The sequence below is a fragment of the Sminthopsis crassicaudata genome, chromosome 1 (assembly GCF_048593235.1).
Source record: "Sminthopsis crassicaudata isolate SCR6 chromosome 1, ASM4859323v1, whole genome shotgun sequence".
Lineage (NCBI taxonomy): Eukaryota > Metazoa > Chordata > Mammalia > Dasyuromorphia > Dasyuridae > Sminthopsis > Sminthopsis crassicaudata.
The window spans coordinates 328793237-328815433 of NC_133617.1; the positions used below are offsets into that span (position 1 = coordinate 328793237).

The following is a 22197-nucleotide window of genomic DNA, read 5'->3' on the forward strand; positions in this document are numbered from 1 at the left end:
TTGTAAACCTTAAAGCAATATGTAGCTATTATTATTAGAAAAGGTATGGGAGGAGGAAGCAGAAATTAGTGTCTCTTAAAATATACCTTGACAGACGGTTCTTTCACCTTTTATCATTTTCATGTACTCATGTACTACCATTATGTACTTCCCCTTCAATAACTGAATTGATGTTGATATAGAAATTCCTTATTCACAGAAATCAAATTTCTTTGTTTTCTGATAGCTTACCAATGATCCTCTGAGTAGAAGATTTGTTCAAGATTTTGTGGTTTCACAAAATTGTCTTTTAAGGCTCTGGATATAAGATCATTTTTAAAAACAGTTCACTTGGATCTGTTGGAAATTTACTAGTAACAACATTCTAAAAATGTGTAAGCTAGCATCATTTGTCCCCTGAATTCAAATAGTATTAAAAAGATTTTGGTTTTTGTATTACTAGACCTCAATCTGAGAAAAGCTTTCCTACCCTGTTCTCCTACCCTGAAACTATTTTAAACCCTCTCTATTACCTCCCTCTAATGTGTTTTAAAAGCTAATGTATAAAGAAGAATTGAACGAGGGACTGATATCCCTACTTCAAAACCTCAACTGGATGACATAACATAGGCACCTAAAATATTGTAAAAGTTTCCCAAATGTGTCTAACAAGAGTTGAGGTCCAGAAAATAGCCATTAGGGGATACTTTTATGATAGTCAACTATCAATGTGGAGTATGACATCTAAGAGTGTTGGTAGGGATCAGTCAGTGTATTGACAATAATGTATTCAATTTTATTTAAAATCATAGGACCTTGGTATCCTAATTACAAAATTCATTTATTTTTAACTAATTTTGGTCTACCATTAAAGACAGATTTGTAAATGATTGAATATCAGGGTTAGGAAAGATCTTAGAGATCTAGCTACTCCTATCTCCTTTTAGAGATAAGGAATTAAATTCCAAACAGATTTAGCAACTTGCTCACAGTTACCCAAAAGAGTTAATAGTAGAACCTGGGTGAGAACCTAGGTTTCCTAACTCTCAGCTCAAAGTTCTTTCCATTACATCATGCTTTTTAAATGTGTTCCATTGCTATAATTAACTTAAATGTTGCTGGAGATATCCCCTAAAAACATATCTTCAGAAAAATTTTCTAGGAAAAAAAAATAAAACATATAATTCGATTGTAGTAAAAATATGTAAGATATTTTGTTGGCATAATTTTTGTTATGCTTTTATAAAAATGGAATCATAGAATGGTTTATAAACTAAATTAGATTTTCTTTTCTTTTGAAAATATTCACATTTTATTTATATCTCCTGGTTTTATTTTATAGTGTTCTAATCTAATCTTCAAGCAAGTATATAACAATGGGGTATATAAAGGGGTAAATATTTGGAAGAGAATTGAAGTTAGAAGATCTGAGTTCATATTCCAGTTCTTGTACCTACTGGCTTGTGTGAAATTTGGAGAATAGTCTCATCTATCTATGCCTTCATTTCGTGATTGCAAAAAGAAGGCACTGCACTAGATGCTCTGTAAGGTTTCTTCAGTTATATAAAACTCTGAATTTCAAGGTACAATTTTCTCTATTATTACAATATATCAGCTTCTGTAGGCCATGTAGTTCTAGGCATATATATAAACAAATTTATGTATGTATACAACACAACATATGTATCTAATACACATACCTATAAACAATGAAACTATATGTGTTATGTATGTATATATGAGTATGTGGCCAAGTGTAGAGAAATTTATATTTGCATTATGTATGTATGTATATATATATATATATATATATATATATATATATATATATATATATATACACCATATCTATGTATATACCTTTAAAATGAGGTTCCTTTTACCCCCATCCCTATCTTATTGACCTAAATAAGCCTGAGTGATTTTTGTATTAATAGGCTGTGCTTGACATGCAGTCTGCTTTGCCTTAGAATGTAAATTTCTAAAAAGAAAGAGGAATGTTGTGAATATCAGGTTGAACAAACTTAGTAAAAACCTAACTAGCTCTAAGAAGAAAATGATAAGCTATTAGGTCAGAAGTTGTGCTTTTCATCCTCTAAAACTTACACTATAATACTGTGGAAAATCCTTCTTTAATGTTTTTATTTTTAGATAATGAGAAAGTGTTGAAATTAGATTTAGGGTGGGTACTGGTCCCTATCTCTTTCACAAGGGATAGTATTAAGGAATAGTTTAGGAATAGAAGCAGTTTTTGGACGAGGCCATATACACTTTGCAAGGCTGGACAATTCATCTCAAATTTTCATTAGTTTTTATATGTGTGAAATGGTTAACTACCTTCCCATTTAACATATTTTTCCTAATATATTGCTTAAATATTGGAAAGTGATTACCAAATTCCCAGGCTATCCACTGAAAGTTAAATGGAAAGGACTCAGGATTTAGGAGGAGAAAGTTATTTTTAACCTTAATGTGTAAAGGACTAAAACATTTAAAAGTTGATATATGCCATGATCTATGGTTGAGTTTCTCCAATTTTTCCACACATTTCCCTTTTGTATCCAAGAAATTTTTCCATGAAACCATATATATAGGTATATAAAATAGCTATGCAAATCATTTTTTACTGATAATAAATCATAATTTCACAATCCCCATATTCAGTTATACAACCCCATATGATGTCCTGACCCACAATTTAAGAAACATTGATATATGGTACTTACAATACTAAAAGGAAAATTAATTGTCTTAGGTTTTCCAATTTTGTTCGAGGAATCTTAGGTACTTTCCCCACTTACTTCATTAATGAGGTTTTACCTCCACTAAATAACTTTTTGATAATTGCTCTTTCTCTTGCCATAACCAAATGAGAAAATGCAGAATGTAGGAGCAGGCAAACCTTAAAAATGAGGTTCCTTTTACCCCCATCCCTATCTTATTGACCTAAATAAGCCTGAGTGATTTTTGTATTAATAGGCTGTGCTTGACATGCAATCTGCTTTGCCTTAGAATGTAAATTTCTAAAAAGAAAGAGGAATGTTGTGAATATCAGGTTGAACAAACTTAGTAAGAACCTAACTAGCTCTAAGAAGAAAATGATAAGCTATTAGGTCAGAAGTTGTGCTTTTCATCCTCTAAAACTTACACTATAATACTGTGGAAAATCCTTCATTAATATTTTTATTTTTAGATAATGAGAAAGTGTCGAAGTTAGATTTAGGGTGGGTACTGGTCCCTATCTCTTTCACAAGGGATAGCATAAGGAATAGTTTAGGAATAGAAGCAGTTTTTGGACGAGGCCATATACACTTTGCAAGGCTGGACAATTCATCTCAAATTTTCATTAGTTTTTATATGTGTGAAATGGTTAACTACCTTCCCATTTAACATGTTATTTAAAATAATTTATCATGTGAGAAGTATCTTGAAGGTTTTTTTTTAAAGGGCTATAAAAGCTAAATAATTATTGCTATTCTCCAAAGTGGAAAAAAAAAAGTTGATTCTATTAATAGATATTAAGACTACATTGCAACATAAGCACCAAGGACCAAATTCTTAATTTTTTTGACCGTTTCAATCTAAAAATTGATTTAAATGATATTTTTAAAAGAAAAAAAAGACAAAACCAAGTTAATCTAAATGAACCCTCAACAGAAGACCAGAAGGAAAAGAGAATACATGCAAAGCAAGGTTGATTTTTTTCCCCCCAGGTAGAAATACCATTTTTTTTTTTTTAAAGGAAACATACATAAGAAATTTAAAAAAGAAATCAGAACATCTACTCATTAAAATAGTTCTTTCAAGTGCATGCTTTTAGAAAAGTGTTACAGGCTAAGTGACAGTCACTGAAACTGGGAAGGAGCTGTGCAAGATAGTAAGGAAATCCCAAAAATGAAGGAAAAAAATCCCAACATATCAACCAACCAATCGACCAATAAATCAACCAATCAACTTGCAAACACAACACTGAAGTGAGGGGTGAACAAGGACATCAAGGCACCAGAACATTCCTCTCACATAGGAAGGGGTGCCCCCACCAGGCAACTGGCTGGGTGGGTCACTGGGCACTAAAATTGCCATAGGCCCCCTGGTGGTAGTTGCCGTTTCACAGGGGGTGAGGGAGGGGCATGTCACCCAGAGTCTCTTGATAATCCTGCTTTGCCCTCTTCCCCTACAAAAATATGTAGATGGTTGAATCTCCAGATGCCCTCAAACAGACTCTCTTCTAGAGTGAAACTTTGGGTGGAGAAAATATTTTCACTTGATTATTTTTTTGGCAGCAATTCCACTCCCCCACCCATTTTGTCTCAGTTTACTTTGCTCTGAGTTGTTAGTTGGAAGTTTTCTTGAGTTTTTGTTTTTTAAAAATTCTCTCAGCAGATGAGTCAAAAAAAAAAATGCTGCAAAATCAATTAGGGTTGAAGGGAGCAAAATCAAGCAGAGTAGCAAGTATAAAGTACAGGTCTCATATAAATAAAGGAACGAGTGTAAAAATAATCCCCTTCCCCCTCAAAAAAAAAAAAAAGTGTGAGGAAGGGAGGTAGAGGGGAAACAAAAAACCCCCCAACACAGTTTGCTAGCTGGAAATATAAGATTTAATGATGGCACATTGAGGAGGTTAATTATTTGCCTTCTCCAATTAGGAAGACGAAAATAGAGCAAGGAGAGCAGTTAGTAGAAATCAGAGCTAGTGATTTATGTTTTCAGCAGAGGCAGAGGACTCACAACTATGGTTAGAAGGCTTTTGTATTCCTGTGTCTGTATACATATGGCTCAGATCTGGGGTTTATGTATACACACACACTCACACATACATAGAAGCTATATATGTGTCTAATGTGTCAAGGTATAGGAGGTACTGCGACAGTTGATTATTTCAGAGCAGGGCAGCACTGGAGAGCCAGAAGTTAGTATGAAGGAGAGTGACGGGAACACGGGAAGGTTTTAGAAGAGCTCGCAGGACAGAAGTGCTCCGCGCTCTTACCCCATTACTCTGGGTGGAGTGCACTGACTGCTCGCTGGTCGAGGAGCACGTGCTCATGCGGTCTGTGTCCTTGCTGTGTGACGAGTGGCGATGGACCTGCCTCTGGAGGGAGTCATTGTCCCCGGGAAAAGTGAAGGAGCCCGGGCGGCTGGCAGGAGATGCTGGGATGGAGCTCCAAAAGGAGCCCCCCTTCTGAAGGGGGCTGCTGGGTGGAAATAACTCTTTGCCAAAAGGAGAAGGAAAAGTTGTGGCGAGGGGAGAGTTCAGTGGGGAGATGGCTCCGGGTCTCGGCTTCCCCAGTGTCAAGGATCCTATGTTGCTCCTTGAACGATTGTCCTCCATGCTCCCTCGAGTTTCCTTGTGGGGTCCATCCTGATTTGAACTGGAAACATTGCCAGGGGTCTTGCGGGGACTCTCAATGACTTTCATCTTGGGAATTTTCTCTGCTTCTCTCTCTGGACCCTCTGGCTCTCCACTGGGAGGATGCCTGTTTGGCTGGCTGAGGCCAGTTTCTAAGGAGGTGTTGCTGTGAGATGGCAGGGAAGGATTGGGAATGGACATACCTGACATCTTGTCTGCCTCTGCCTGGGCTGAGGCTGCAGAGGAGACCAGGACTGGGGAGTGGTGTCTGACAGGCTGCGGGATCCGGGACGGCCTGCTGCGGCTGGAGCTGGGGATTCCGCTGCAGCTGCCGGGGCCGCTGCTGTGGTTGCTGCTGCTGGGACCAGGGCTGCTGCTGCCACCGCTGCCTCCACTGTGGTTCCTCTGATACTCAATGGGTGAAGTCAAGGCTGGGGCAAGTGTGAGAGGGAGAAAGAGATTAAGCATGGGGCCAAAGTCAGCCACAGGACAATCATTTCAACTTACCACCTAGAGATCTGAAAAAGGAAAAGTCAGTGCTGGTAGAATAATGAATACACTTCAGGAAGACTTGAGTGAAAATATGGCTGAGTGAATACTAGACCACTAATAGATGCTACAAACTATATAGTGCTTTCTCTGAATCAAGCACTGTGCTAAGAGCTTTACAATGATTATCTCACCTGATCCTCACGACCACCCTGGGAGGTGAGTGCTTTCATTACCCCATTTTACAGAGGAGGAAATTGAGGCAAATAGAAGGTTAAATGAGAAAGCTAATATTTGGACAAGTCTTTAACCTCTGCCTGCTTCAGTTTCCTCAATTGTAAAAATGGGATATTAATGAACCTACTTCTCAGGGTTGTCATGAGGATCAAATGAAGTAATGTTTGTAAAAGCACATGCTATATAAATGCTTATTTCCTTTCTTTTAACATTTTCTATTTATGACTGTAAAAGAACTTTAGAAAAAAAATGATGTTAAATCGGAAATCTGGACACAGTACTTGGGTTAACACAAATCTTACTACAAGTACCACCAACATTATTATTTAGTCAAAGATGATAAATGAACTTTATATTTTGCTGAGTGATTATTTACCCCACTTTTATATAAGATGCAAAGTGTGGAGGCGATGTTATTATGACATTAAACACTTAAAACAGCACTGTTAGTTTCGGGTGTATTCATAAAACACAGGCACAAAATGTTCTGCCAATCAACCATCTTCCACGCTGTGGGCTTAAGACAAAATGTTTTAGAAAAGCCTTCTGTCTATGTCTGCAACAAAGACTCAGGAAAAAGGACAAATGTAGCCTGATGCAAAGGAAGGGAAGTCAGTTCTAAGTCTAGGACACTCAAATCATAGCCAAAGTTAGGGCCACATTGGGGTTTCATAGGATCCATTTTTCTTTCTAGTTGTTTTGTAATTCTTTTGTGATAACTCATTTCATAAGAATGACAATACCAGCTCTTGTTTCTTAACAGAGGGGATGTGGGTTGGAAACACAATTTAGTGGTTGGAATGCAAAACTCTCCAGATCATTTCCAAATCTGTAAATGTTTTCCACCCCCAAACATGAACTGTGACCAGTTTCTTTTATTTCCTTAAAATGATCATGCACCTAGCAACATAAGGACTTTTCCCTAGATTATAGTACTTATCACAAGGGGAGTAGAATTACCAAACAGTAATTTTTTTTTTTTAATTAGAAATGGGAGACCCAATAGACAGTTTCACTTCACTTAAGGTATCTGACCAACTGAAAGTTAAGATGGAAAAATTCTCTAAGAGACATCAGAAAGAAGAAAATGGGGTGAACTGGTGGTGAAGAGGGAAAGATATAGCTATCTTAAAAGAGAGCAAGTATAATTAATTGCTTTACCATTTAAAAAGTTGCGCTGGTTTTCCAAAATTTGGTTAATTTCATGGATCCATGTTTGCCGGACCCCGGGACTGGAGGAATGTAAGACAAAGGTCTCCACGACATCCCCAGTTCTTGATGTCAGTGCAAATTTACAAGGATCATTGTCCACATTTTCCTCCAAGCAAAGACAACTCACCTGCAAATAAAAAAAAAGTTTTTTTTTTAAAACAAATTAATTCTTCATTTTCCAAGAGTATTTTAAACAGATTAAATATGAAGTAACTTTTTTCTTATTGAGCCACAATCTAATATTTCCAGATCTGAATTTCAAGGTATCAGCCACTGTCACTGATTGATGTTTTATTTTTATTTTTTCAGGTGGTGGGGGAAGGAATAAGTAATTTCATCTGTGGAAGGAATTTCTTCCACTAATATAGGTCAACAGCTCTTTTTCAACTTGAATTTTGTAGCCACAACAAGAATGGGCAATGAGAGGGTAAGTCACTTGTTCCTGGTTATGAAGCCAATATAGGTTGGGTATGAGACTTGAACCCAGGCTGGCTTTCTGTTCACTATGCCATAATGGCCCTCTGAAGTCAAGACATGGTTTAAATATTACTTAATTAGTGGCTTAGGCAAATGTACTAGAAATGGTATTGTAGGGTACAAACATATAACATCCAGAGTGATAGAGATGATGGTTCTATTATACTCTGCTCTGATCAGACCATGTTTAGGATACTATATTTAATTCTAGGTACCATATTTTTAAGAGATTTTGATAAACTGGAATATTTCTACAGAAAGGAAAAAATACTGATGGGACTTGAAAGCAAGCCAAAGGAAGACTTGTTGAAGTAATTAGGGATTTTTAGCTTGAATTAGAAAAGACTGGAGGGGGGATAACCATTAATGCTTTCTTCATGTTTGAAAGGCTGCTATGTAGAAGGATTATATTTATTCTGGTTGGCCTTACGGGCAAAATGAGGATGAATGGGTGATATGCATTAGGTAAAGTGGTTTTGGCTCAATATAAGACCTTTTAATTAGTATAGTTATAAGAAGAAAGAATATGTTCTCTCAAAAAGAGAATACTGAATTCTTGAGGTTTTCAAGCTAATGCTGAATCACCAATTGTTGTGGATATCAAAGAAGACATTTATGTAATAAGCAAGAGGCTGGATTAAATCTCTAAGTTCACATGATCATATACTTAGAACTGGAAAGGCCTAAGAGGCCACTGAGTCCAAACTCCTATTTTGCAGATGAGAAATTGAGGTCAAGATAGGTTTAGATCACACAGTTAGTGACTGAGAAAGAATTTGAACCCAGTCTTTTTGTTTCTGAGTCCAATACACAATACACTATATTATGCTACCTCTCCTTTACTCTTTGGGGATGCAATAATTATGTATAAGTCAGAGAATAGAACGCTAATTAAAAAAACATATACAAACACCAAAACTTGCTGGGTGATGCAGTTGTTATATTAAGGGAAAGAGAAAGAAAATTTTGAAATGGCCCTAAAGAACTCTAAGCACATTTCCTTAAGTTCCATTCTGATGCTTATTTATAGACGTGACCTCAGGTTCTAGAAGGGAGATTTCTCCTAGTTTCTACTGGATTGCAAAGGTTTTAAGCAGGATCATGGCAATAGTCTAAATGTGTGCTTTAAGGGCAGCTAGGTAGTAAAATAGAAGGGCATAGGTAGTACAGGGCCCGGAGTCAGGAACAACTAAGTTCAAATCTGGCTCCAGATTCTTAATAGCATGTGACCCTGAACAAGACTTAACCTTCTATTTGCCTCAGTTTTCTTATTTGTAAAAAATCTATAAAATGTAAAATTGCCTCAGTTTCCTTATTTGCAAAAGATAGTACCAATCTTCCAGTGTTTTTGTGAGGATTAAATGAGATAATATCTGGCAAATATTAAATGCTATATAAATGTTAGTTATATTATTATTATATAAGCACATATTCCTTCCTACAATTCTATTGTTATATGCATATGTTTTTTACATGACACTTAAGGGGTGAGGTCATAAATATGATTTAAAATTAAATATTCTCATGATGGAAAAAGGACTGGAAACAGACTAATGATTACATATATCAGTCACCTGTTTAGACAATAAGCAGAGTTTAAAGAAATGAGAAAAAAAAATCTAAAATTACTGACATATAATTATGAGTATAATTGGTTGTGTAAATTATATGCATAATTATAATATAAGCATAGGCAAAAGGAAGTATTTTAAATGTGTTATCAAAGTTCAAAGGTAAGGGCGCAAATATCATCAAAAAGAAAAAAGGAATATTTTATAGTGCTTGTGGATACAAATGCATGTAGAATTCCCCCCTCCCTGATACACATGCAAGCACAAATTTACCTTGATGCTATTTTTAAACAAGAATCCTGGCATGGAGAAACCTTTTTTTTTGTCAAGTGGCTCACTGAATATAACGATTTGCTCAAAGAGAAAAACACGTCTCTCTTTGCAGCGAGGCAGAAGACTTGCATCCTGGTCTGTGACCAAGAATGTGTCCTGTAGAAGCAGCTTACCCTGGGCTACAATTTTACCCTGAAACAAGAAATTGCCAGTTAAGATTTCCTCAAGCTTTGATTAGACTTTCTCAAATCAAAACAATGTTCCTTCTCTACTGGTGACAAAAATTAATCTGCAGATCTTTTCAGAATATCATGATGCTCAATATTAAAGTGGTTTCTACTCCAAAAATAACTGTCCTCAAAATCACTACCTTTATCCATAACAGAAATTCATATTATGATACTAAAAAATCCTAACACAGAGAATTCTTGAGAAATTCAGATAAATACTTTTCTATAACAACAACAACAACAACAAACAACAAGTTCAAGGACTTTAAGAATTTCGGGGCAGAGATTGAGTTAATTGGTTAAGCTGTCTGGATGAGAAATTTGTAGGACTTAAGATGAATCAAGAGTCCAACAGCTCAGCCGAAATAATTGCTGTTAACCATAAAAGGGGCTAGTTAGCAGTTGGGTTGGATAATTAGAAATAAAAATGCCTGAAGACAGTCCACTTTCGGTTTACATGATACTGGGCATTAAATACTAGGAATTAAAAATACAGTCTTGCAACAGCAGAGGGCCCCAGATTCACATTTGCCCAGTTTGAAGAGGGAAGATTTCACAGAGGAATGGGAGCTCTAAGAGAGAGGTTACCTTTTGACTTGTTTTGTATTGTGCCAAATACAAGGCACTTTATACATGCTTGCAGATGGACTGACATCATCAAATGAATAGAAAGGAAGTCAAAAGAAAATTGTTGAGAAAGGTAAAGGAACAGAAGCTTGGAATAAAAGATCAGTTTGGCACTAATCTAAGTAAAAAGGAAAGTCACAGAAATCAAAGATGGAGTTCTTATAAAAATATTGGCATTACATCAAATCCTTGTAGGCGACCAACATTCATCATGTCGTTGCACCGCTTTGGGACTATACACATGACTTCTACAGCTCTCTGTTGGGAGTGGGGAGAAAAAACAAAGGTTGATTTTTTTTTTTTTTTGAGAAAATGTCATACAACAATTAATAATTAAATATACAGTAAATAAATAAAATACAACACAAGTGTCATTCCCCCATTCACCCTCCCACCTCTACATCTCCACCCAATGTGCAAGAGACAAGGAGCCACACTAAAAAAATTCAATTAATAACCTATAATCTGCTGGATGGTCCATAAACTAATTTGTGTGCTGAGAAGTAAGAAAATCTAGGCAAAAAAAAAGAAAGGCATACCTCTAACTCTGTAGTGTCCAGACTAGCTTTTTTGGAGTATTTGAGGAAATCCTATAAAGCAAAAGGAAAGTTATTTGCACTTAGGGCCGCAGTGTTTCAAGTTAAAAGCAGTTATCACCACCTCCTCCACCACCACTGTCACTAATATTTACATAGTGGCTACTGTGTATCTGGCATTGTTCTAAACCTTTTACAGATATTATTTCATTTGATCTTCACAATAACCTGAGAGGAAGGTGCTATTATTCTTTCCATTTTATAGTTGAGGAAACTGAGACAACTAAGATTAAATGATTTGCTCCAGGTCCCACATCTAGTAAGTATCTAGGGCCTGATTAACTCAGATCTTCATGATGCTAGGCTCGGTGCTCAATGTATGACATTGCCTAAATGCCTAAAATGAAGTTTGCTCTTTCTATGTTTCAAAAGCATTAAAATGAGAGACAACAATAAAGAACTGTACTTATTTTACCCTAGAATGACTATGTGTTCCTCATGCCAACTATTTCTCCTATTATGGCTAAATTCCAAATATCATATCACAAGAATGAGGGAAGAAAATCTGTCTATAGTCACCCTTTACTATGCAAATCTATATATAATAGTGCCCTTACTCATACTTTGGATTTTAAAATTATTTTAAGTTTATCATCAAAAAGGAAATAGCAGGAGTTAGAAGCTGTCAAAGACTCTAAAAGTCTAGAAGCAAAAAGATGAAGCAAAATACATTTTTAAAGTAGGTAGAATAGCACCTTACAGTTATATAACACCTTTCATTTACACTGCATTACTTTTTTATGTGTAGAGTTGTTTACATCTTGTCTCCCTCATTAGAATGTGAGTTTCTTGAGGGCAGCAACTAAGTTTTTTCTTTCCTTGTATCCCAAACGCTTGGTTAATAGAATAAATGCTTAATAAATGTCTTTTGACTACTGATAGTTTGCAAAGAAAATAAAAACATCGTCTTTTTCCAACTGCTTTCATTCTTTCTTTTGTTCTTTCCTTCCTTCCACTCAGTGGTACAATTTTGATTTGGGAGCCAGGAAAATCTGAATTCAAATCCTGTCTCATTTTACTGTGTTACTCTGGGCAAATCACTTAAATCTCTGCATCTCAGTAGTTTCATCTATAAAGTGGAAATAAAAATGACACCTATTCACAGAGTTGCTATAAGAATAAATGAAATAGCATCTGAAAAGTACTTTGTAAATGTCTAATTGCTATATACGTGCTAGCTATCCTTCTTCCAGTGTTATTCACTATTTTACAAAGTGAGTTTTTTAAACCCTAAAAATATCCTTAGAAGAAACCTAATGTGATCTCACCTTCAGTAACAGTTGGTATTTCATAATTCTTTGCACTGGTTTTATTAGCAGATCTGTGAGTTGTAATCTATGGCCCAGTCGTTGCTTTAAATCCTATGGGTGAAAAAACAAAAAGGGCTTTAACTTAAATTTGTTCTCCCTGCCACTCCCAGTTAACAGTGTATTTTATTTTTTTCAATTACACATAAAGATAGTTTTCAATATTCATTTTCATAAAATTTTGAGTTTCAGATTTGTCTCCCTTCATATCCTGTTTCCCTCCAAAACAGCAAATAATCTGATATAGATTACACTTGTATAATCATGTTAAATGTATTTCCACATTAGCCACCTTGTTAAAGAAGATTCAGAACAAAAGGGGAAAAAAAACAATAACAGAAAAATGAAAATAAAATGCCTCAATCTTTAGAGTCCATAGTTCTTTTTCTAGATGTGGTCAGCATTTTTCATCATCTTTTGTAATTGTCAAGAAATACTGTATTGCTGAGAAGAGCTAAGCTTTAGTTGATTATCATACAATGTGGCAATTACTATATTACAAAGCTTTCCTGGTTTTGCTCACTTCTCTCAGCTCAGTTCATGTAAGTCTTAAATGTTTTTTAATGGCCTATCCTACCTTAGTTATCATAACAGTCATTACAACTTCAAAATAGGCAACAAATCTAATCTTCAAGGACTCTTTGCTCGAACATAAACTCCTTTTTGGATCACTTTAAATTCAATTTAGTGTAATTTTAACTTCTCAGAATCTCCAAAGTTTCATGTTTTACACGTTTTGAAGTTGTTGTTTGAACTCAGGCTTAATTAGTTGATTTTTTTGGTAACAGATTTCTTTTTTGCTAGAAATGAACCAGTTTTATTTGAACTTTAGAATGGGGTTAAAAGCCAGAAAGGATGTTGTTCTGAGTTCATGGTAAGAAAGAAAGCCTTCAGCTAAAGACTAGCTGTAGCTCCAGTTTTAACTATGCTTTCTGAAAGCAAGCCATTATGGTTTACATTTACATTTGAATTTCCTGTTATAAGAATGTCAGGTGCAAGATTCATATCACTTGATCTGAAATCTAGAATTCTGAGGTTTAACTAAACCTCTTGTGAGAAAAACATTAATTAGAGTTTTGGAATACAAATGTGTCCAAAGGCCCACGCTTCTGTCTGCTCCGTGTGACTTACCTCAAAAAATGTATCAATGTATTCTGAGACAATGTGCTCAGACTTTGGTTTATTTTGGCAATAAACTATGTACATGTGCAACCGTCTCTCCTGTGAATTAAATTTATGAAAAGTAAATAAGTCAGCTTAAAAGGCAAAACATTTTAGGGAGAATATTCACATTTTAAAAAGGAATAATTTTAAAAATAAAGTTCTGTATTAACAAAACTCTAGAAATATGTCAGATATACAAATAACTAGCACATTCATTGTGTGCATGCATGTAGTAAGGTATTGCAAGAATAGATAAATTGTCTGATCTCACAGTATAAAACTGAAAGTGGAAAGAGACTTTTCTTTTTTGGGATGATACAGGAGAAAAACTATTCTTATAGTTCACAGAGGTCTTACAACTTCTGAAATTTGGAAAAATATGTTTCAGTATCCTTAAGAATTAGAATGTGGAGATGATAAGTCAGGGAATAAGTAAATAAGCCTCAAGACAGGAACAAGAACATTTTCCCATTGTTAAATCATATAACTAGATGACATGTGTGAATAGCCAAACTTATTTTTTATGCTTTCCACATGTTATTCTTCTAAAGATCCGGTGTAATACTCAATTCTGCTATTTCCCATTAGCTACATGTTCTCTGTTTAATTAATCAGACTCCTTTCAAAAAATAATAGAGTGCTTTACAATAGAAAGTAACCAAAATTTCATTTTCCTCAGTTGGTCACTTTAATTGCAGAACCTAATAAGCAGAAATAACCAGAGATATTACAATGTATCAGGTAAAAGAATTGACAATCAATTTGATCATTTGTGCTAATGGAGATAAAAAAAAAGCCAAATCAAAGAAAATAATAATCGGTAGAGAATAACCAGAGATATTACAATGTATCAGGTAAAAGAATTGACAATCAATTTGATCATTTGTGCTAATGGAGATAAAAAAAAAGCCAAATCAAAGAAAATAATAATCGGTAGAGCATTTGCATTTAATATTGTTTTTTTTTTTTTTTTTTTTTTTTTTTTTTTTTTTGGAGGCTGGGGTTAAGTGACTTGCCCAAGGTCACACAGCTAGGAAGTGTTAATTGTCTGAGACCAGATTTGAACTCGGGTCCTCCTGAATTCAAGGCTGGTGCTCTATCCACTGCGCCACCTAGCTGCCCCCTGCATTTAATATTGGAAGACATCAACATGAGACATCTAACTGGATTCACACATTCATACTGATTTAGATGGGGTCTTAATACAAATTAGTCATGGACTCAGTTGGGAATAGACAATTAAGACAGTAGTTCCTAATTTTTTTTCCCTTCAGAGCACAGTATTTCTTGTCATGGGATACTATAGGACACTGACTATTTAATTTGGCAACACTATGGGAGAGTTCAAAGACTCATATATGTATAGTTCACCTTGAAAACAAAGGCAGTTTTTTATTTATTTTTTTAAAAAGTTCTGCTATTTCAGGATTTGGCATGTTTAGGATTTCTTGTGTTCAGGATAAAGGCAAGTTTTATTTATTTTGGGGATAGTTATTGCCATATTACATATGCCAAATGAGAAAATTTTTTTATTACAAACCACCTATAAATTTTTATTGATCTATCATAATATTATATTCAAATTTTTACAGCATACCTAGAGAAGCTTATGGCACGCTCTTTGAGAACTATAGATCTTCAACAGAAATAAGCCACTTTTGGACAACTACTGATTGATGCTACTGACAACTCAATGACTTAAATGTATATTTAATTTTAAAATGATTACAAACAATAGTAAACATCAATAAAAATAAATTTAATTTGTTTTGCAATTATTTGTTAAAGAAATGAATCAATACATTAAATCTACAGTATTAACTTAAATTTAATTTTCAACATATTGTTTTTTATTCCCTACTTGATCTTGTCACTAATTTGTTAAAGTGAGTAAACATTATTTACGTTACTTGAATGAAATAATGAAAATCAACCGAAATATGATACTTACATGCTTAACAAAAAGGGATCCCAGTTTTTCTGGATCTTCAAGGCACTTTTCCAATTCTCCCAAAAAGAAGCTGAAACAGAAGGGAAACTATGCTTATTGACTAGCTCTGCCCAAAGAAGGCTATTAAAATGGATCACAGATACGGAGGCAGAAGAATGCTTATCAAGTGTCTAGTTCAACCTCCTCATCTTACTGATAAGGAAACTGGGCCTAGGGAGGGAAAGTGATTCAGGTAGTAAAAGGCAGAGGCAGGATTTTCATGCAGATTGTCTAAAGCTAGGTTCAGGATTCTTCCTATGACATGATAATTCTCAAGAAAATTGAAACTGGTAAACTGGTGGAGATGGAAGGGATGGTCACTCAGGTCTTCTTGATTTTCAAATATAGCACTCTATGTATTAGGTTACATTATGGCCATTCCAATTTTCTGCTTTCCTATTCACCTTATCCAAAGAAGTTTTTAATTAATATATATATATATATATATATTTTTTTTTTTAATTGCCTATTTTTGCCAAGAACAAGAAGGGGCAATGTAAAAATGGAATGAGCACTGAATACACTTCTCCATTTTCTTTCTATTTTCTTAATAAATAGAAAACATTCTGATTCTCTCTCTCTCTCTCTCTCTCTCTCTCTCTCTCTCTCTCTCTCTCTCTCTCTCTCTCTGTATATATATATATATATATATATATATATATATATATATATATATATATATATATATATATATATATATATAAAACATATATAAAAATTACCTAGCTTAATACATAGCAAAACAAAGTAAATCAGCATTTATCTGAAGTTAAACAACATGCACTCATTAAGTAACTTAATTTAATTAGAAATTAAATTTACTTAACTAAAATTGAAATCAATTATGCTATACATACTCTCTGTGCCAATCATAAATCTGATGTATGTTGCCAAATACAATCTTATCTTTTCCTTTCATGTCATCAGGGACACCATCTTCTTTCATAAGTGCCATATATCCCTGTAATTAGAGATTTTTTTTAAAAACTCATTTTCATTCCATGACATGACTCAATAATACAACAAAATTCCTTCCCCCCATAAAAACTAAATAAACCCCCCAACTTTATAGTTACTTCCTTGAAAAAATTTATTCAACTGTATCAATTTCAAGAGCAAGATATACACATCTTTTCTTATTACCATTTCATTTAAAATAAAAGCAACAATGAAATGTAGATATAACTCACTCTGGAAAAATATGATGAGGTTAGTTTAGTTAATACAATTATTCCTGATTCAAAGTTCATCTAAGGAACTTATGAAGTTTTACAAATTTGAAAAAAGCTCTGAAAGACAAATCCCCTTATATGAAAGAGCAAACATTATATACTAGGCACATATATGTGTGTATATACACACACACATACATAGACATACATATATGCACGTATATGTATCTATCTATATATTTATATACATCATATATAATCACCTCAAACTCAAAGAAATTCTTTATATTTCTTATCTTATATAATTAATATAATTAGGATTTAAAAACATAAACAGTAGTCTTTGTGGTGCAAAAAAGAGGTGAGAAAATCGAATTAGTCTTTAGAGTTTAATAAAAATAAAAATGTACAGCTCAGACGATCTTAAAATGAACTTAGTGAGAACTCATAATACAAAAATTATTAAGTCACACTATTTTCATTTTAATAAGTTAAAAATGTGCGAAAGGCATGATTTTGTGTATATGTGTGTGTGTGTGTTTGCGCAAAATACTTATACACCTATATCTCACTACATGGCCTAAGTCCATATACAGAAAAGCTTCTAATATTATATGATCATTTTTACTAAACTAATGGTTGGGATGGAATGTATACCTAAATATTGCCTAGCATTACTAGGCAGTATTTAGGTATATATTTAGGTATTGCCTATTAGGTATATATTTAGATATTGCCTATTAGGCAAATTTCCAAAGCTGAAATGATATTAATAATATACTATAAAATAGCACATTTTAAACAAATTGGGTCAAAATAGTTATGATATAATCATAGATATTTAACCAATGGACTTGGGCTTTAGACTCATTTTAGAAATAGCCCTTCATCTAATTAGAATGTTATTTCTGGTTAAATCAACAAAAGTAGGTATCAGCTACAGGAAGTACTGAGTAACTCTGTTCTCATGTAATGATATATTATTTGTTCTGTTCTCAACTATCATCAAATTACTTGAGAGTCTCAAAAGCTATTTTTTGAACAAAGTTCTCCTGAATACAAGGATTTAGTTAAAGATGGAATAAGATCTATAACTGTGGCATACTTTGGCTCAGAGGAATTAAAAAACATAGTCACTTTAGCTTTATGAAAAACATTTGCAAAGGGGATAATTAAAAGGTAAGTCTCTAATGTGACAAATACTTAGCCCAGCACGTAGCAGATGATTAATAAAGGTTTATTGACTGATGCTTCAATTATGGCAATAGATGCCACAATTCAAATATTGACAAAAATTAGACAAATTATTAAATAAAGAAAGAATAACTGTTACGATTAAATAAGAGAATTTTAAATTCAGCTTTATAAATTAAAGGACTATATGAGTATATATCTTGGAAGAACCTGTTTGTTCTTCTGATGAATAATATTTTTAGAAACCTGTGGAAAGTATCAATGTTAAATTTTTTTTTTTTAAAACACAATTACCTTTAAACACAGTTACCTTTGGGTAACCAGGGAAAAAAAACACACTCAGATGACTAAGATAATATGTTTGAAATACTGATGATATATATACCTCAACTACATAGCCTAGGTCCCGTACATAGTCCCGCTCTGTTTCCACTAATTCCTGTAGAACATAGCTGTAAAAAAAGGAAAAAAATAAGTTTACCAATGACAATTATTTATAGACTGAGAAATATAATGTTTAATGGGAGTTCTGTATTTTTGGCTATATAATAGGTTAAGTTTTGAAAATGGGTGTTTTACAATTTCTTGTGCATTGAATAATCTATTAATTTGAATAGCTAATCTAAAGGAGTCACTATGATAAATACTAAGAAAACTTTTAATGAACTTAAAATCACAGAAACACATTCTAATTATATTTCACTAAAATCTGGATTCATTGCCATAAGTCAGATAACAAAATTAGACTGGGATACATCTTTCAAATTGTCATATTAAAGGAAACACCAAAGTCATTATTTTCTTAACAGTCCAGTGATACTAAGTTTTCATAGGAAACAGAAAATAAGAGCAAATTTTAGATATATATGATGCTACAGTTCTAATTATACTATTTGGAATAAAATAAGATATTAATTGTAAAGTACCTATTACAGAACCTGGCACTTGGTAGACACTTAATAAGTGTGTTCCTTCCCTTCCCTCTCTGGAAGTGTATCTTTAGTGAAGTTTATTAACTCTATAAGATCACTTACATGAAATAACTTATTTCATGCTAAATGGAACTCTGAAAAAGCTAGTGAGTATCCATAAATGAAGAATTTTACTTAATTTCTAAGAAAGGTTTAGATCCTATATTTATATATATATAAATAAAATAAGTACATTTTTATATATTAGATCTTATATTTTTGGAGTTTTTTTTTAAACAGTAGCAGCTATCTTATGATAAATGATTGACTATTATTATAAAATGTTTTTATGCAAATCCTCTAGGATTGCAGAAAATTTATAGGTAAAGATAGAATCAACATATCCCTGGAACTAAAGGAAGGCTATTTCTAAGTAAAAAAAAATAAAAACCAAGTATCACATTCATGCTTCAAGCTTTGATTCCTGATGAAAAACTTTATGACTTCTAATGGTATTAATTCAAAATGGTAGCAATCACTAAGGTTACAGTTTAAAGAAATAAAAATAAAAACATTTTAAAGGAAAGTCAGTCTTACTGTCGTCTCTTTAAAGAGCTGGATTTTCTTTCTTCCATCTCATCAATGGGTGAAGAGGAAGACAAGAGGGAATTATCTGAAGGGTTGAAAGATGGACTACTGCTATCACCTTGATCTACTAAGAGTGAGCTGGGACGATCTTCCAGTGCCTAACCCCAAAAGATACAATGACAAAGGATATTTATTACTAGCAATGCCATTTTCTTTTATATTGACTGGCATAAGTAAATTAATTAGGTCAGAAATTATATAACATTTATTATAATTATTATTGTATAATAATATATTAATATTAGCACAATATTAATTGATATTATATAGCATTTATACTTACTATATTTTTAAATAAAAGTTGAACAATTGAAAGTAGGTAGAGAAGAACGAAAAGGAGGGAGGGAACATAAAGACATCTGAACATAGGCAAATCAATATAGTTTGCACTTTAATAAATAATGCAAATTATAATAGTCAGCTTCAGTTAGTTCTTATACCTTTCTGATATTTACTACTTTTAGAGTCATACAACATCAATTTTAGTTAATTCTTTTCAGATGTATCTCTGACAAATGAGAACTTAATTTATTAATTTGAGAAATGTGCAGTGTTCCATACTTCTGAGTTTTAAGGGGAATTTTCCTAATAGGGGTTATCTTCCCTAAAATACATTTGGCCACAGATTTAATTAATTCACAGGGATCATAGGATTCATACATCAAAGAATTAATATCTTTTTAAACAGTTATGTTATAGACGGAAAAAGTGAGTATTAGAGAAGTTAAATGCTAATCTAAGATGACCTAGATGAAAAGACACAGTTCATAGTAGATTAGATTAGATGCAAAAGGATTGCCTTGCTGTATTGTAATTACTCATTTAAAAATTCTGAAAGCTATTATTTCATTCTATAGTATTGATATATTTACAAAGGTTAGACTAAGCCAATTAATACTCAAGGCCACCTTTTCCTCCTAACTACCAATGCACTACAACCAGGACCTCCGAGTTTAGTATATGATACTTTTCTCATTGTTTCATGTACGTTAGTTTTATCTCCCTTAAAGGAAAATTTCTCTTCTACTTTTCTTTACAATGATCACAATTTTCTGTAGGCTCAGGGTAGGTATTCATTACTTGTTGATCGTGTGGATGAATTACAAAAGTACAGAAGATGGAATAGCCATTGTGATACATTCCTCTTTGGACTGAATGCTTCATATAAACTAAAGGAATAGTTGTTATGCCTATTATGTTTGCTTAGGATTTTAATATAAATTGGATGCTTATATCCTAGAAAAGCCAACAATACAAATTTTTATACTTGTATCTCTCAATCACAGCTATGGTTTTCTGAACAAAAAAAGGAAAACACAGCAAAATCTTATTCATATGAAACAGAACGAAAAGCAACTAGGTCTATATTATGTGTTGTTTTAGCTGAAGAAGATTAGTTTAATCTAGTCAGTTGGAGAAATAATGTTTTCTTCAGATTTAAAAATATTTTGAACAGATTTTGGCTTATACTATAGGAAGTGTATCCTAAAGTGTATCTTGACTCCCACAGGCCATGTCTTATGAATTCTTTGAGAGGACAACTACCAAGGCCTGGGACAGTAAATGGGAGAATATTTTGGTCTTTTATAATTGTCTGGAGTTACAGAGAAACAGCTGAAGTTCATTAGGATGATTGTCCACTTGAAAGAAAAACAACAATCTGGTAAAAGTGCCAAACCCTCCCCTAAATACAGAGGAAGAAGCTAGAATGACTCCACTAGGGACAGTCATTGAATTCACTCATGCTAATTATAGTCCCGGAGGGGGAAAAGTCTGAATAGAGATGGTGGCAGGAGATGGCTCTGTGGAAAGTTTCCTGTCATGAGAGATTTGATCAGAAGAGAAAAAAAAAAAACGGTTTATTTCACATATAGGGAGTCTTCTGAAACTATCCTTCCATGTCTTGTCTCTTTAACAAGCAGGAAATCCAGAGGCCTAGTTGGGATGGGACTACCAAGTTCTTGAATGAATTTTAACATCCTATTTAGTTCTGGCCTTAGAAAAGGGGCAAACCTGAAATATGCCAGTAAACATTTAATTACTAAATGCAACTGTATTTTCTGTCCAATGGGTCACTGCACAAAACTTGCATTTGTGATTTTTTATATGACAATTAATGCCATTAATTACACCCTGGGCTTGGATTCAGAAAGAACCATATTTATAAATTCACATTCCTGAGTCTCACACACTAATTAGGTGTGTGACCCTGGGCAAGTCACTTAACTCTGCTTGCCTCAGTTTCATTATCTGTAAAATGAGCTAGAGAAGGAAATGGCAAACCACTCCAGAATCTCTGCCAAGAAAACCCCAAAATAGGATCATGAAGAGTAGGACACAACTGAAAATGACTGGACAAAGTTGCACACCTAGCTATTTCACCTTTGTAGATATCTTTTCTGTAGTTGTCCCCTATATCTAGGAGGTATTCTTTTCTTATCTCTTGCTCTTAGAATCCCAGATTTTCTTCAGGACTACCTTTCCCAGTTCCCCTAACCTGCCGCTAATTCCTTTTCCTCGAAGATTAACTTAAGTATGTTTTGTATATTTTATCTGTACATGCACAGACACATATAGTCTTAGTGGACAGAACACTGAAGGAAGAACTGATTTCAAATCTTGTCTCAGATATCTACTGGCTCTATATGCCTTTGTTTCCATTATTTATAGTTCTGCTTGAATGCTACCTTCTTAGAAGACATTCCCATTCTTGGACTTTACGGTCCTTTTTGCTTTTCTGCAGCCTTCAATCTCTGATCCTAATTAGTCTCCC

The 22197-nt window shown here is 33.7% G+C and overlaps 1 protein-coding gene across 2 annotated transcripts in view; it reads right to left on the bottom strand.

Annotated features, from left to right (window-relative positions):
• Positions 1-22197, bottom strand: part of TRIO (trio Rho guanine nucleotide exchange factor) — a 274467-nt gene that overhangs the window by 14361 nt on the left and 237909 nt on the right. Inside the window, exons 34-44 of one of the 2 annotated variants that reach the window (XM_074279114.1) lie at positions 19374-19522; positions 18251-18317; positions 16357-16460; positions 15461-15530; positions 13477-13566; positions 12307-12399; positions 10982-11032; positions 10623-10700; positions 9586-9777; positions 7214-7391; positions 4967-5757 (exon numbers count right to left, since the gene is read on the bottom strand). In XM_074279114.1, the coding sequence (XP_074135215.1) occupies positions 4967-5757; positions 7214-7391; positions 9586-9777; positions 10623-10700; positions 10982-11032; positions 12307-12399; positions 13477-13566; positions 15461-15530; positions 16357-16460; positions 18251-18317; positions 19374-19522 (1863 nt within the window). The remainder of the gene's footprint in view (positions 1-4966; positions 5758-7213; positions 7392-9585; positions 9778-10622; positions 10701-10981; positions 11033-12306; positions 12400-13476; positions 13567-15460; positions 15531-16356; positions 16461-18250; positions 18318-19373; positions 19523-22197) is intronic. The other variant, XM_074279115.1, reaches the window with a different exon arrangement.